Source organism: Pimephales promelas, chromosome 9 (assembly GCF_988280905.1).
Source record: "Pimephales promelas chromosome 9, fPimPro1.hap1.1, whole genome shotgun sequence".
Taxonomy (NCBI): Eukaryota; Metazoa; Chordata; class Actinopteri; order Cypriniformes; family Leuciscidae; genus Pimephales; species Pimephales promelas.
The window spans coordinates 33,925,101-33,941,192 of record NC_142777.1 but is presented as its reverse complement, the minus strand read 5'-3'; the positions used below and the strand labels follow the sequence as shown (position 1 = coordinate 33,941,192).

Below are 16,092 nucleotides of genomic sequence, written 5' to 3'. Positions count from 1 at the left end.
GTGGGAAAAGGTTTAATTAATGTTAATGGTTAATTTTAGTTTGGATTACTTTATACCCTACCGTTCAAAAGGATTGGGTGAGTAAAAAAAAATCATACTTTATTCAGCAAGAATGGATTAAATCTATTCACAATATAACATTGTTACTGTCTGTTTGGGACAGCTACTTAGGACAAATGTAATGTACAGAAATAGCTGCACTGCTTATGGTAAATACAAAATTAAAGTTTTTGAACGAACAGATAAGTAAAGTCACTCTGATGACACAATTTTTATGTGAAATGTGTATATTTAACCCCCAATTGTCATGGTATGGGGAAAATTATTATTTTTTTTTTACTTGAAACCAATTTTATTGGATTCCTTGACCCCAAAAATGTACACTTTGACACCACATTTGTCATTATAACGATAACAGAAGCAAAGATATGGGCTCTAGAGTATTTTCGGCGCATTGGCAGCCATTTTTGAATTTTTATTTTTTTATTTCTGATACAAAGTGTGATCTCACTTGTGTCTTAGGATAAATTTATTTGTATGACCCTAAGGTACTTCCATACCAAAGGCGACCTTTGCATCATTACTTGAAGTCAAAGGCCTATTTTTTTCGGCTTAACCTCCCTACTATATTAAACCTAAATCAATCACTAAATCAATTCACAATATTGTTACTGTCTGTTTGGATCAAATAATGCAGTTTCAGTGAGCATAGAACATCAAAAACAATCTTATTGACCTCAAACTATTGAACAGTAGTTTGTTTCCTCATATTTAATCATTTAACTTTCGTGGACCAGGATGGAAACACACTTCATTTCCCAGAATACATTACCTTGTTAAATGTATTTGAATTGCAGTTCAGTAAGTTCATCTTTGTCTCCTTACAGTTTAACTTCCTGTGGTGTGTGGTCAATTCAATTCAAAATCAACTCATAAACTTTAAGGGAAGCACTTTTTTAATCGTGAATTTGGCCCAACCTTAATATGAGCCCTAATTGGATTGTTTTACAGTCAAGGTGAGCAGCGATTAGTCAATTTTTGTTCAGGGCAAAGATAATTCATTATGTTACTGGTTTAATATATGCAAGCTAACATTACAGGTACGCTTGGCCCTTATCGCGGGTCTAAAAGTGAATCAGCCTGCAATCTGAAGTCAAAATTGATACACTAATGTCAAGTTTGCACTATTGTCTTCCGCAGCATTAGCCACATAAATGTTTAATACAAACCCAAACAATGTCTGTGCTTAAGCTATTAAATGAATCCGACCATCCCTCCATTAACAGATTAAAAGCTTTACATTGTCTCCTAGTGTTCTCCATCTCTACCTCCCTTCTCCAATTCTCCATTTCTAATTGACTGTAGATAGAGCGGAGTCGAATAAAGCTTCCCCAGGGAACCTGGCTGGTTACAGCGGGAATCTCAGGACTGAATCCTTCTAATGTTTACAGGAATAGTTCAGACAAAGATTAAGACTCTGTCATCATTTACTCACCCTCATGTCGTTTCAAACCTGTATGGCTTTCTTTATTTCGTGGAAATGTTTTTAATAATATACACTACTGGTATACTAATCGAATAGAGGGCTGTCTTTTTAAAATTGGTTCATATGACTTTTGCACTCTATTTCAAACTAAAAAGTAAGTATTCACTGATAATCTCACCTCCAGTGAGCTATTAATGGCAATTAAAGGTAATTTTTTGGCATTTTTTTTTTCTCCTCTTAGTCAAATCATTAAAATCTTACTTAAAAGAATGATTAATTCCCAAAACTCGAATGACTTTCAGTGGATAATGACTGTTCCTCATGCACACAAAGGTATCATCTGACTGTTATTATTGTTAATCAAAACTATTAAAAAATATATTTTTTACTTGTCAATAGAAATAAAGCTGAAATAAAATGAAATATAAATATTCGATGAAAACCTCAACTGAATGAAAATTCAAAAAGTTGCCTTGGCAATTAACTAAAAAAGTTGAAGCACTAAAGTGAAAAAAATTAATAAAGCCCAAATAGTATTTTTTTTTTCAATATTGCATAAAATTAAAATGAAATCTCAAAATATAAAAATTAAAGCTAATTCAAAATTAATTAAATAAAACTGATGATTTCAGAAGACCTGAAATATAGTGCATGGACTGCTTTTGTGATACATTTATCATTGACATGATGACAGTGTTTTTTATTTGTGGATGAACCATCCCTTTAAAGAGAGACACAGATAGAGCTGGTCTGACTGATTTAGTCGATTGCCTTATTAAATGATAAAACCATCAAGTCTGCCTTCTGGCCAGTGAAAGAGACGCCACACAATTATAGAGCGAAAGAGAGAGAGTACATCCCGCAGAGGAGGGGTGCTGGATTTCTCGAGCCGTCAGGCAGAGACAAATCCTCACAAACATAAAGCCCGAAAATTCCCCCGTGTGTAAAAGTTGACGTCTCTTTTTAGAATCGTGATCCGAAGTGCTCATCGCAAGGCAGTGACTTTGTTCGTGTGTGTATTTGCAAGAAGAGATGCATTCTGGGAGGAGAAAGCCAGAGATCGCAGACTGTGTGATTAAACTCAGTGGGACACAGAGAAATCTGATTAATAAATAAACGCTTTCTCGCCGCCTTCCATATGCCGGAGAGACTCCACCCGCACCTCAGCTGCCTTTATCAGAGGTGAGGATGCTCTGATTAACCCAGATGCAATTAGAACAATGACACGGCCCAGGGGAGGTCACCGACTGCACAAACAATCGTACCGCAGTCACTGCGCTACAGAGAGAGTGTGCTTATGTACGTCAGACATGATATGTGGAAAACATGAAACCTTAAATATACACCCAGATGACAATTAAAATGGACAGTTCACCCAAAAATGCAAATGATGTTGTTCCAAACCTGTATGGCTTCATCTCTTCTGCAGAACACAAAAGAAGATATTATGAAGAGCTGTTTTTGTTTATACGTTGAAAGTAAGTGGGGTCCAATGTTGTTCATTGAATGTGTAACCCCTCCACCCGGGTCCTACTCAACCTCGAACCCGGGTCTCCGGCATGTGAGTCGGGCACTCTAACAAGGAGGCTAAAGACTGGAACCTCTAGTGTCTCAGAGCGCCTATTGAGATCAGAGGAGTGAGGTTTACTTGCCCAGCAACTACTAGCTGGCCTCCGTTACATATGGATAAAAATACATTTAAGACATCTCTTTTGTGTTCAACAGAAGAAAGTCAGTCATTTGGCTTTTGGAACAACTTTTTCATAACTTTGACGACTTATTCTTATTAGGTTTCTCCTAAAATTCTTTAGAAAGGATAATGTGAGTGGTGTTTTCTTGCAATACCTCAACAGTATGTCAAAAGACTCCACCCCAAAATAATAATGATATCGTAAAAGATGTATGAATGACTTGATTGTTGACATACACTACTGTTCAAAAGTTTGGAGTGAGTATGATTTTTCTTTAATAAATAAATAAATAAAATTGAATAAATGCCGTTTTAACTTTCTATCAATCCAAGAATTTTGAAAAAATGTCACTGCTTTAACAAAATTATTAAGCAGTGCAGATTTTTTTTCAATATTCAACAGCAAATCAGAATATTAGAATGATTTCTGAAGAATCGTGTGACACTGAAGACTGGAATAATGTAATAAAGCTTTGGAAATAGAGACTTATTTTCAAAACCATTCAAATCTTTCCAAGCCCAAACTTAATATTTTCATGATTTATCACAATTTTTTTTTCTTTTGTCTTTTTTATAACGTGTATATAATTCATGTGGTTCACGTAACTCATATTTTGAGTTTCTGTTAATTAAACCAATCTCCTTCATTGTATTACCTGAAATATTTAAACTCAATGAACACAATTTTTTAAGGCAACACGGTTACTTACTTTAAAGGAGTAGTTCACTTTAAAAAAAAACTTTTGCTGATAATTTACTCACCCCCATGTCATCCAAGATGTCCATGTCTGTCTTTCTTCAGTCGAAAAGAAATTAAGGTTTTTGATGAAAACATTCCAGGATTTTCTCCATATAATGGACTTCAATAGGAACCAAACGGATTGTGACTCTCCTGTTCGAACTCAAAATGAACGAATCTTTTTCTGAGTCATTTCGTTCATTTGTTCGTTGAATGAACCAAATGACTCGAAACAAGATTTGTTCATTTTTATGAACGAGTTCAAACAGGAGAGTCACGAACATGGATCACAGCTTATCATCATTTGAGCTTATAAAACTTAAACTTTGTTATTTATTTTTTAAATGAGCGATCGTTTCGCTTGATAAGACCCTTATTCATCGTCTGGAATCGTTTAAAGCCCTTTGAACAGTTTGCACTGAAACTGTCTTTTGGACCTTGAACCGTTTGGTTCCCAATGAAGTCCATTATATGGAGAAAAATCCTGGAATGTTTTCATCAAAACCCTTAATTTCTTTTCAACTGAGGAAAGAAAGACATGGACATCTTGGATGACATGGGGGTGAGTTAATTATCAGCAAAAATGTTTTTTAAAAGTGAACTACTCCTTTAAGTTAAATCAACAATATTTTTATCAGTACTGAGCTAACATAAATAACAAAGCTATTGATTTTAGTCATAATTTGATCTTGAAAGAGTTTGAGCTCAAATTGAATCTCTTTTGATTACAGAAAGAAAAATACCTGAGAAGCAGGAGACTTCTCATTTTGAGCACCATTTAATCTCATTGTTGCTCATTCACGCTGACACAGATGGCACAGAGGCACAGATGACGACATCTAGACAAGCACAGCTGATTTGTTTTCTTTTATTTCAGATGGTACATTATCATGGGTCACAGAAACAGTGAATTCTCATTTTTACACCTGATAGGAAACAGGGCACACAAACAGAACATGAGCAGAGGGGGAAGAACCGGCACAGTCGAACAGGTCCGAAAAGTGACCCAGAGGGCAGTGGCTGAGGAAGAGTTCAGGTGTGACGGGGTTTATTAAAGGCAAGTCCAACATGGCACAGAGAGGCATGCTCGAACCACAGCACACTCCACATGTCCACTCAACCAGTCACCGAATGGCAAGTATTTCAAGTATAATGACTATTTAAAATTTAATCCTGTGTGCTATTTAACTATTTTCCCACTTCAGTTCCTTAATGTTTATGAAATGTCACATGAAGCGTTTTTGCATGACTGAGCATGTGCAGCAATGAAGGGAGCTCTGATTGGCTACATCACTCAGGGCTATGATGGACACAATCATCATTCAGCGCCAATAATCAGGCAAAGACAGAATCTGCTCACATTTCTGCATTAGATTAGAGTTAAACATAGTAAAATATGTACAGGTGCAGTCCAGCTACCCTTCCAATAGCTTCCGTTCAATCCAGAGAAAAAGTGGAAACACAAGTTTGGAGTTTGCTCATATTTGGTGACCTGTACAGTTGTATAGGGAGAAGATGTTTCGCCCAAAACATTGCAGATTGACATTGTATCTTATCAGAGATGGTTTGCGGTGCAATAAATCAAAGCGACACAATCAAGAGTGTTTTTATAAAATACTGACATCATCTTTGTGATAAAAGTGACCAATGGTCAATAAATACTAATCAGACAATAAACAATAATCATCAATCTAAGTCATAGTTCATTAGCCTGATTAAACTGTGACTGCACCTTTAAATTTGGAGTTGAGAGAATGACACTAATGCACAAATTAACCTGAATTAATCATATTCCAATGTTATAATACTTTCCTATTCCAGCCGAATATGCAGAGACGACTAAAATTAAGCAAATTGTTGGTTGGCACAAAAAATTTAAAGGAGTAGTTCACTTTTAAAAAAACTTTTGTTGATAATTTACTCACCCCCATGTCATCCAAGATGTCCATGTCATTCTTTCTTCAGTCGAAAAGAAATTAAGGTTTTTGATGAAAACATTCCAGCATTTTTCTCCATATAATGCACTTCAGTGGGAACCAAACGATTCAAGGTCCAAAAGACACTTTCATTGCAAAGTGTTCATAGGGCTTTAAACGATTCCAGACGACAATCAAGCGAAACGATCGCTCATTTAATAAATAAATAACAAAGTTTAAGTTTTACAAGCTCAAATAGTCGCCTTGCTCCGTTCTGTGATGCACGTTCGTGACCTCTCTATCAAAATGAACGAATCTTTTTCCGAGTCAATTCGTTCGTTTCGTTCGTTGCATATAAACCAAATGACTCGGAAAAAGATTTGTTCATTTTGATGAATGAGTTCGAACAGGAGAGTCACGAACACTCATCACAGAACAGAGCAAGGCGATCATTTGAGCTTACTAAACTTAAACTGTTATTTATTTATTAAATGAGCGATCGTTTCGCTTGGTAAGACCCTTATTCATCGTCTTGACATCGTTTAAAGCCAGAACAGTTAGCAGTTTCCACTGATACTGTCTATTGGAAAGTTGAACCGTTTGGTTCCCAATGAAGTCCATTATATGGAGAAAATCCTGGAATGTTTTCATCAAAAACCTTAATTTCTTTTCAACTGAAGAAAGAAAGACATAGACATCTTGGATGACACGGGGGAGAGTAAATTATCAGCAAAGTTTTTTTAAAAAGTGAACTACTCCTTTAATTCAAGTCATTTCTCTGTTTGAATACTCTCAACCAATGGTATAAGTTTGGGGCGGGGCTATATTTTTCACCGACCAACAGCAGTGTTAGGGAAACCTGTTTGAAAGCAATAATTCTTTTTCCAATTGACCCTAGCGGTGTGGAAATGACACATTTGCATTGAGAAATGTCTAGATATGACTGACGTTGCATTTCTCCAAAAATCTGCAGGCCTGCAAATGCTTAAGTAGACTAGAGTGCTCAGTGTTGATAGTTTCATTAAAATTAACTGCAAAATAAGACAAAGACAATCCATCAAGTCATTATTAAAAGTGAAAATACAGAGCTATGAAAAAAAAAAAGTGCACTCCATAAAAGCAGATTAAATACAGACACTATTTTGGGCATCTTCATTAGAAAAACATTAGCAGTGGTGATTATTTTCATGCAATTGATGGTGCATTGTGGGGTGACAAACAGTGGCACGCAGTCCAGTGGGTTCACAATGCAGAGCCAGAGGAGAGAGAGAGAGCGAATCAACATCAGTACAACTGAAATGAGTTTCAGTACGGGTGCCTGCAGCCGCCAAATAAATCAGTGTCCGCATACTATAATAATAAAGCTATGAGCCTACAGGGTAAACTACTCTCTCTCTCTCATGCAATCTTCACGCTCCTCTCTTTCTCTCCATCACGCTCACAGCTCTCTCGCTCGGGTGTTTTTCTCTCTCTCTCTCTCCACTTGCTCCATCCTTTTATCCCTTATTGTGTGTTTATCTCTTTTCCTGTCCCTTGCTCTCTGCAATCTAGCACTGGGTGCATAGGATTCACTGTGGCAGGTTTCTCTTGTGTACACAGACGCAGATGGGAACGAAATGTTCGATGCATATTAAGCAAATCTGTTACCGAGCCAAGTCGCGGTTGTAATGCGGCACACGCAAGCAAACAGCGAAAATTGTTATGGTTAATTTAGTGTGGGCAGCATCTCTCTTAGCTCTGTTCCAGAACGGCGTGTTCTCACCAGTAAAACCATACTGGTTAACTAGCTTTATCAGTTAAAGGAGTAGTTCACTTTTGAAAACTTTTGCTGATAATTTACTCACCCCCATTTCATCCAAGATGTCCATGTCTTTCTTTCTTCAGTTGAAAAAAAAAAAATTAAGGTTTTTGATGAAAACATTACAGGATTTTCTCCATATAATGGACTTCAATGGGAACCAAACGGTTCAAGGTCCAAAAGACTCTTTCAGTGCAAACTGTTCAAAGGGCTTTAAATGATACCATACGATGAATAAGGGTCTTATCAAGCGAAATGATCGCTCATTTAATAAATAAATAACAAAGTTTACATTTTATAAGCTCAAATGCTCGCCTTGCTCTGTTCTGTGATGAGCGTTCGTGATTCTCCTGTTCGAACTCGTTCATCAAAATGAACAAATCTTTTTTCATGTCATTTGGTTCATTCAACGAACGAAATGAACGAGTTGACTCGGGAAATGATTTGTTCATTTTGATGAACGAGTTCGAACAGGAGAGTCACAAACGTGCGTCACAGAAAGCAAGGCAAACATTTGAGCTTATAAAACTTAAACTTTGTTATTTATTTATTAAATGAGCGATCGTTTCGCTTGATAAGACCCTTATTCATCGTATGGTATCATTTAAAGCCCGTTGAACAGTTCGCACTGAAACTGTCTTTTGGACCTGTAACTGCTTGGTTCCCAATGAAGTGGAGAAAAATCCTGGAATGTTTTCATTAAAACCTTAATTTCTTTTTGACTGAAGAAAGAAAGACATGGACATCTTGGATGACATGGGGGTGAGTAAATTATCAGCAAAAGTTTTTTTTAAAAGTGAACTACTCCTTTAAGTTGCATATGCATATGTTAACCAGCTTGACCTGCACCAAACCTTCATGTACCTACAACTCGACTTGATTTCAATCGAGTTAGCATGTTGCTAAGCTAATTTTTTGTTGCTAAGCTGCTCTTGTTTTCCTGTTAAAATATCTAAAAATCGTTGAAAGAATATTAAGCAACACAGCATAAAATATTAGGACTTGTTTACTATGAGGGTTGTTTTCAGACAGTAAACGAGTCAATGCACTTTTCACTTTTTTCTAAGATAAAATATACTCGTATACAATTGCCAAAGTTTTATTATCTTATGCAGTGTAGCTCAAGTAAATGTATTTTCTTCTAAGGACTTTAAAAATATGTTTTACTGATAAACAAGTCTAAAAACGACTAATTAAAAACTCATTAAGGAGTCATTTTTTACAGCGTATGCACAATAATTGGGCAAAATAGCTTTTTTTTGTCCATGTGTTCCAGTTAAGATATCTAAAAACCCTCAAAACAAGTTTACTTGATAAACAACACGGCATTAGATATTAGGACTTGTTTTCAGAGAATAGAGTGTATTTGTCTGACTGCACAAGAAGTCACAAACTACTTTTGTTTTAATATCTTATACAGTGTTGCTGTTAATGTCTAGTTTTAAGAATTTTTTTTAATGTTTAACTGATAAACAAGTAAAACAAAGGCTAATTAAAAACTCATTAAGATTTTTTTAAATTACATTGAAGTATTTTTATCAGTTCTTTTCAGGATTGAATTAAATGCATTTAAAACCAACTTCGTTCATCATTGTATCCGTTCTGGGATGCCGTACATTAACATTTGGCCAAAAATAGGTACTGTATGTTACTACATTTCAGATTAGCCTTCGCTAAACATAAAAATGCTGTCTAAGTAGGAAGCTTACCAGGTTTTGGAACTGCACTTATCTTCCGTCCTGAAACATTTCTGCAATGTGCATTTATTTAACGCATGGATTATTTATTTTTTTCTGAAATATTGTAATGTGAATCACTGCCACCCGTGCCTTTTCTCTCCTCCTCCGGTGTCACTCATTCTCTGCCTCCCTCTGTTATGGCTGGGCGGACGACACTGGCCCCCGATAACAATTAAAAAATAACAACAGCCATCATAAAGGCCGCCCGCTATTTGGACAGGCGCATCAATCCAGAAGCGCTCTGGTTTCTTCTCTTAATTAACCCTGCTGATTGAGCGGGCGCGCTGTGTGGCTCGCTGACCTTGAGGAGCACGACGTCTGTTCAATCAGAGAGCACTCCTCGTGTTCCTCCGCATAATAGATCAGTTCAGAACCTGATTGTTAAGTCATGTCGGGGTAATCTAAGGTGCTTCATGAGAATGCCAGATGAGATATGAGCACTTTAGCTAAGCTTTAATTTCTTCCGGAGAGGAGGAGGAGGAGGATGGGCAGGGAGGGGAACGTGTAGCCCTCACTTATAAAAAAAAAAAAAAAAGACATCTGGAAGGAAGTAGATGGACACTGGGTCTGAATATGCGTACAGTACTTCCTTTCACACCGTTGAAAAGTTTGGAGTCAGTAATATTTTTTAAAAAGGAATGGACAGTAAAGAGCTTTATAATGTTACCCCAAATTATTTCAAAAATGCTGTTTTTTTAAAAAAAATTTTTTTTTTACTTTCGTGAAAACAGTGCATCACAATCTCTAAAATATTAAGCATCACAATTGTTTTCAACATTGATAATAATAATAAATGTTTCTTGAGCAGCAAATCATCCGAGTGATTTCTGAAGGGTCATGTGATAGTGAATACTGGAGTAATGATGCTGAAAATTCAGCTTTGAAATCACAGGAATAAATTACATTTTAAAATATATTAACATAGAAAAAAGTTATTTTCTATCGGAATAATATTTCACAATATTACTGTTTTTGCTGTATTTTTGAACAAATAAATGCAGCCTCAGTGAGTACATTTACATTTATTCATTTAGCTGACGCTTTTATCCAAAGCGACTTACAAGTGATTTATGTCAAAGGTCGCACGCCTCTGGAGCAACTATGGGTTAAGTGTCTTGCTCAGGGACACACAGAGTATAAGTAACTTCTTTCAAAAACATTTTTTTCTTAAAAAAATTGCCCCAAACTTTTGAACAGAAGTGCATGAAAAAGTTAAATGTGAAATGTTAAAGGGATGACATCATGTAAAATAAGTATTTACTTGTAATGTAAATAAAAAGAAAGGCTTCACTAGAAATAAAGGGTCAGTGGAGTTCTTTATTGAACCATATAGAGGTCTTACGCCAGAGAAATTACTTAAATTATCGCATATACTGTCATGTTCACACGCTGTTTAAATCATAAAATTGAATTCAAATGAAAATAAAACTCATTCTTCAAACTAAATAATCTCATAATAATAATTATAATCTCATGATGAAGCACCTGACAGTAGAATAGAATATAAGGTTAAGAGTGTATTTGGATTATCTAGATGACAATATTGTGATAATATGTTTTTGAACAGGTATTACGGTCTAAGAGGATTTTGCGAGGGGCCAAATCTTGTATTTTTACTCCAAAACCTACTGATCATAGGTCTACTACGTCAATGTTTAAGAATAAGTTCTTGATTGAATTCAATTCGGTACCAGTGTGGCCATGCTTAGTCTCTCTCGCTTCCATGGACACGCACGAGAGCGAATGAAGAGAGAGCAAAAGAAACGAGATTGAGAAAAAAGCACTGGTGTCAGCAAAAGATTTATAAGAAACAGAAAAGGCATGTGATTCTAGACTGTATGTTGTTGTGTTTTTCTTGGCTGGAGGGTTTGAGTCTCTCCCCGTCTCCGTCTGTTTTTTTCCCTTGATCTCTTTTTTTCTATTTGGTTCCCATCACGAGTAATTCGTCCCCGTGAACACACAACAAGATAAACAGTTTGTGTTGTAAGCCATTATCTCTGTGAAAGTAAAACAACAGGCACAGGGAGAGGTACCAGGCGACAGGCGGTTGGAAAATGACTTCCTGTTTCTTCCCCTCAGGTTCTAAACCCAGACCGGACTACGACACCTGCTGTGCGGCCACATATTTATTTATTTAGCGTGTTTATTTCTTTATTTTCGGCTTTATTACTCTGTTTTTTGTCTGTTCGTCGACGTGTTTTTCATATTTATGCCCCTGGTTAGAGTGCGCGGTCTGTGCTGAGTCAAAAAATGAAAGCACATCGCAGATAGAGCAATAAATGAAAAGCGCTTGCATCTGCGATCGGCTCCTCGGCAGGGCAGAGGCGTGTGTGTGTGATTAGGTGTGCGGCCTGACTCTCCAGACACGGAGGAGAGAGAAAACGGGACATTCGGGAATCGTGCTCGACAAGAGTTTTTCTCTCATCTCGGCGAGCAGAGATGTCAAGCGAATCACGTACTTACAAACACACATACGTTGGTCTCATTTCATACAACGACATGATCAGCGACAATAAACACGGCGGGTTTTCCAAACGCAGAAAACGCTGACTGACGCAATGTTTTCCTGGTTTAACTCAATTTTCTGAAGCACACTCACAGTATACAATAGATACATGGTACGACCAAATCATTCAGTTTACCGTCGGCTAATGTCAGTCCGAGGAGTTGTGAATCTTCTGTGTGATTCAAATGATTCAGTCGGGGAATCCCGTTTCCCTAATGAACAAGCAGCTATATCTATAGCAGACCCTCTTCCCGAGAAGGAGAAAAAGAATGAATGAAAGAGGGGATAGAACAGTTGTCCGCTCGTTTTGCCCTCCGATCTGTCGTTCTTGTCGTCCCTCGATGATAGTGTGTTGGGATGTGTTGTGTAAGTGAGAGAGTGTGTGTGTGTGTGTGTGTGTGAGTGAGGGTTTTACCCCCAGAAAAGGGCAATCAGCAGCTGAACCGTGAGTAGGAAGTGAGGGACGGAGAGGGTGGTGGCCAAGCCGTGGACTCTCCCGGCCTCAGAGCCCAGGTTAGTGACTGTCGCCTTGTCCGAGAACGGAGGGATGACGTTGAACCCTCCTCCGGTTTGGTCTTCTTCCTCTTCTTCCTCCTCCTCCTCATCTTCTTCTTCTTGGCTTTCTTCCACCTTTTGGAAACAGAGAAATGTCTCTCAACAAACTTGGATTTTTTTTGTGTGCGCTTTTTCACCTCGTTACAGGGGTCAAAAAAAGGCCGGCCTACAAAAATGTGCTTATAAATCTCTCATTATGCTATGTTTTTGCCAAATATTGGATTTAATCTTTTTATCAACTTGTTTTCTTTCATTTAGGACAGGTTTTGTATTTCATTTTGGAACTTTTGATCGTAGGCCTCATTAATATACTTATAAGTATAACGAAATCGAAAAACGAACTGATGTGACGTCATTTTGAACAAAATCAAGACAAAACGAACTTTGTTTGGAGTTCATTTGGGAGTTTGAAACAGCTTGCCACTTTCCGTTAAAGTTCGCTCCGGCTGGTAAACACCTTTTGTACCACCATTGGAAAGTGGTGGTTACGTAACAGGTAGGTAGCAAAAAATAAACTTTTGCTGATAATTTATTCGCCCACATGTCATCCAAGATGTCCACATCTTTCTTTCTTCAGTCGAAAAGAAATTAAGGTTCCAGGATTTTCTCCATATAATGGACTTCATTGGGAACCAAACGGTGCAAGGTCCAAAAGAGTTTCAGTGCAGCTTCAAAGGGCTTTAAACGACACCAGACGATGAATAAGGGTCTTATCAAGGACCCCTTTGAGTCATGACTCGAAAAAAGATTTGTTCATTTTGATGAACGAGTTTGAACAGTAGAGTCACGAACACTCATCACCGAACAGAGCAAGGCGAGCATTTGTGCTTATAAAACTTAAACTTTGTTATTTATTTATTAAATGAGCGATCGTTTCGCTTGATACGACCCTTATTCATCGTCTGAAATCGTTTAAAGCCCTTTGAACAGTTTGCACTGAAATTGTCTTTAGGACCTTGAACCGTTTGGTTACCAGTAAAGTGCTTTATATGGAGAAAAATGCTGGAATGTTTTCATCAAAAACCTAAATTTCTTTTCAAATGAAGAAAGAAAGACATATATATATATATATATATATATATATATGAGATCTTGGATGACATGGGGGTGAGTAAATTATCAGCAAAAGTTTTTTTTAAAAGGAGTGAACTACTCCTTTAACTAGAGTACCGAATTGCAGAGCTTGTGCAAACATATCCATGTTCCAATGATCGTATGCTTTTCTTACGCTTTATAAAAAAAAATGCTTGCTGATTTCTCATTTTTGTTGCATGTTTATTTTGTTATTGAGAGGAAAGCACGCAGCACAACTTATTCATCTAAACGCTGCTCTCTGCAGTGTGGATGTCGTCGGATTGTACGCTGCTCACGGATTTCAAACTTTATTTTACCCCTAAGCGAAGAACGGAAAAGAACTTCGCCATGAGTATATCAGGGCCGTTAATCTTCACTTATGCACTATTTTTTTTGAGGTAAATAAGCAAGAGTGAACTTTTTCACTAAAAACAGGTTCATAAGCTCAGATTAATGTGGCCTATGATCAAAAAGAAATACACAGCCTGTCATAACTGAAAGAAATCAAGTTGACAAAAAGATTGACTTCATTTGGTGATAATGTAGCATAATGAACTATTTACAAGCAATTCAAAAGGCTGGTTATTTTTGACAGGGAACACCAATTTAGGTAAAAGACCTTCAACACAGCACAAGGGTTGTAGAGTGCAATAGTGCCTTTCCACTTTTTCAGCGGCCTTGGTTCTGGAAGTATTTATCTTTTTCCATAGAGTTTTTTTTTATAAGCCATTGACCAAATCAATCAGCTTTGAGGTAAGTCACAAAATTACAAAACTTGATTTGAAGTAAAAAAGTAATTGAAAATTAAACAAAGGCAAAGCTGCATAATAAATATATTTGAAGTAGTTTGAGAGTACAGTGAAACTGACTCCCGGTCATTCACAGTGTTTCATGGAAGTGGACGGGTACTAGTAGTTTGCTTGTAGCAGTTCTCTGATTGGTGGAGATTTCTCTTCAGAATCATGGGTAATGTCTTTTATATAAAATGATGGTCGATATCTTAAACCAAATCATAAAGTCGTATACCATTGATTAACAACCTTGTAGCTTGTGCTAGGTCTGTCTTTAAAGGCTTATATTTTATTGTTCAAAATCAATTCCCCATGGAGAATTCCCCATTTACTTCCAGAACCCGACTGTTGCAGTGTATTGCATGAGTTTGAAGGAGGGTCTATTTGCTGTCCGACTAATGGCAGTTAGAGTGTTTGGTAAAGTGTTTTTTTAATTACTTTTCCTCTAAGACAAAGTAAACAACTTGCCAAGTATTCACTGCAATAACAAAATGGAAAGAATGATCGCATCCAAAATAAAAGTTTGTGTTTACATATATATGTGGGTGCACTGTGTATAATTATTTTATATATATAAATACACACACATGCTTGTATATTTAAAAAATGTTTTCATGTATATACTGTATATAGATTTATAAATAAATTATATTAAATATAAATATAAATATTTTATATATAAATAATATTTTTTCTTAAATATACATGCATGTGTGTATATATATATATATATATATATATATATATATATATATGTAAATACAAAATAATTATACACAGTGCACCCACATATATTATGTAAACACAAACTTTTATTTTAGATGCGATTAATCGCGATTAATCGTTTGACAGCACTCATAATCAAATAAATTCCAGCTCACATGACTATATATATATATATATGGAATATATATCTATATATCTGAGGAATCATATGAGAAAAAAAATTAATCACCTGAGAAATACATTTTTAGAAAATTGGGAGCAGTACGATGGTGAGTATTTGTCAGAGAGGGGCCGAGAGATCGTGAGGGAGAGGGATTAGGAACGAACGATAAAAGGAGGAGAAAGAGAAAAAGAGTTAGCGAGAGAGACAGAAAGATGGGGACGAATACATTAATATTAATGAAGTTTGACTGATACACCGTGCTTGCAAACACCTTTAGTTAATCCGTTCAGAGAGAGAGACAGGCCGAGAAAGTGAGAAGCACATCAAGAGAGACAGATCAGGAAAGACGGAAACATTTGGAGAGGAGAGATTTGCTGGAAAATACAAGTGAGAGAGTGAGTCTAGGAAAGAAATAAATGACAGCAGAAACTGAATTGAATCCTTTTTGTCTGTGGGCCCAGATTATCTCTAAGCTGAATGCTGTGGTCTGTGTGTTCTGAGAACAGAGGATGTGAACACAGTCCAAAGCGAGGACATGGGAACACAAAGACACACAGATCAGAGCAGCATTTCTTGATAAAGTGTGTATGCCTATGGATGCCAAGGGATTATTTGCTTTTCTTCTATGTGGGCAGTGAATAGACAATCCATTTTACAATATATAGTCAAGTAAGTGTTGCTATCACGACTGTGTCATTCCCTGAAGCGCAAAAAAAACTGCGCGGCTATCAAGAAATTACTTTTGCTGGATATTATGCTACTGCTAATGCTAATAACACTGCCAGGGGGGCAGGATTTAGCCCATTCGCTTTAGTACTACACCATTATGCTGTCAAAAAGCAAGCTTCTTTATTGACAACCATTAAAAAGAAGCCAACAAAATTATTTTTGCAAGAAATATTCATTACA

At 36.6% G+C, this 16,092-nt stretch overlaps 1 protein-coding gene across 2 annotated transcripts in view; it reads right to left on the bottom strand.

The window, feature by feature from the left end:
* Nucleotides 1-10,070: 10,070 nt before the first annotated feature.
* gfra3 (GDNF family receptor alpha 3) overlaps nucleotides 10,071-16,092 on the bottom strand; it is a 30,845-nt gene continuing 24,823 nt past the window's right edge. For both annotated transcript variants that reach the window (XM_089135037.1, XM_039649049.2), the window contains exon 8: nucleotides 10,071-12,504. In XM_089135037.1, coding sequence (XP_088991163.1) covers nucleotides 12,286-12,504 — 219 coding nt within the window. In that variant the 3' untranslated portion in view covers nucleotides 10,071-12,285. The remainder of the gene's footprint in view (nucleotides 12,505-16,092) is intronic.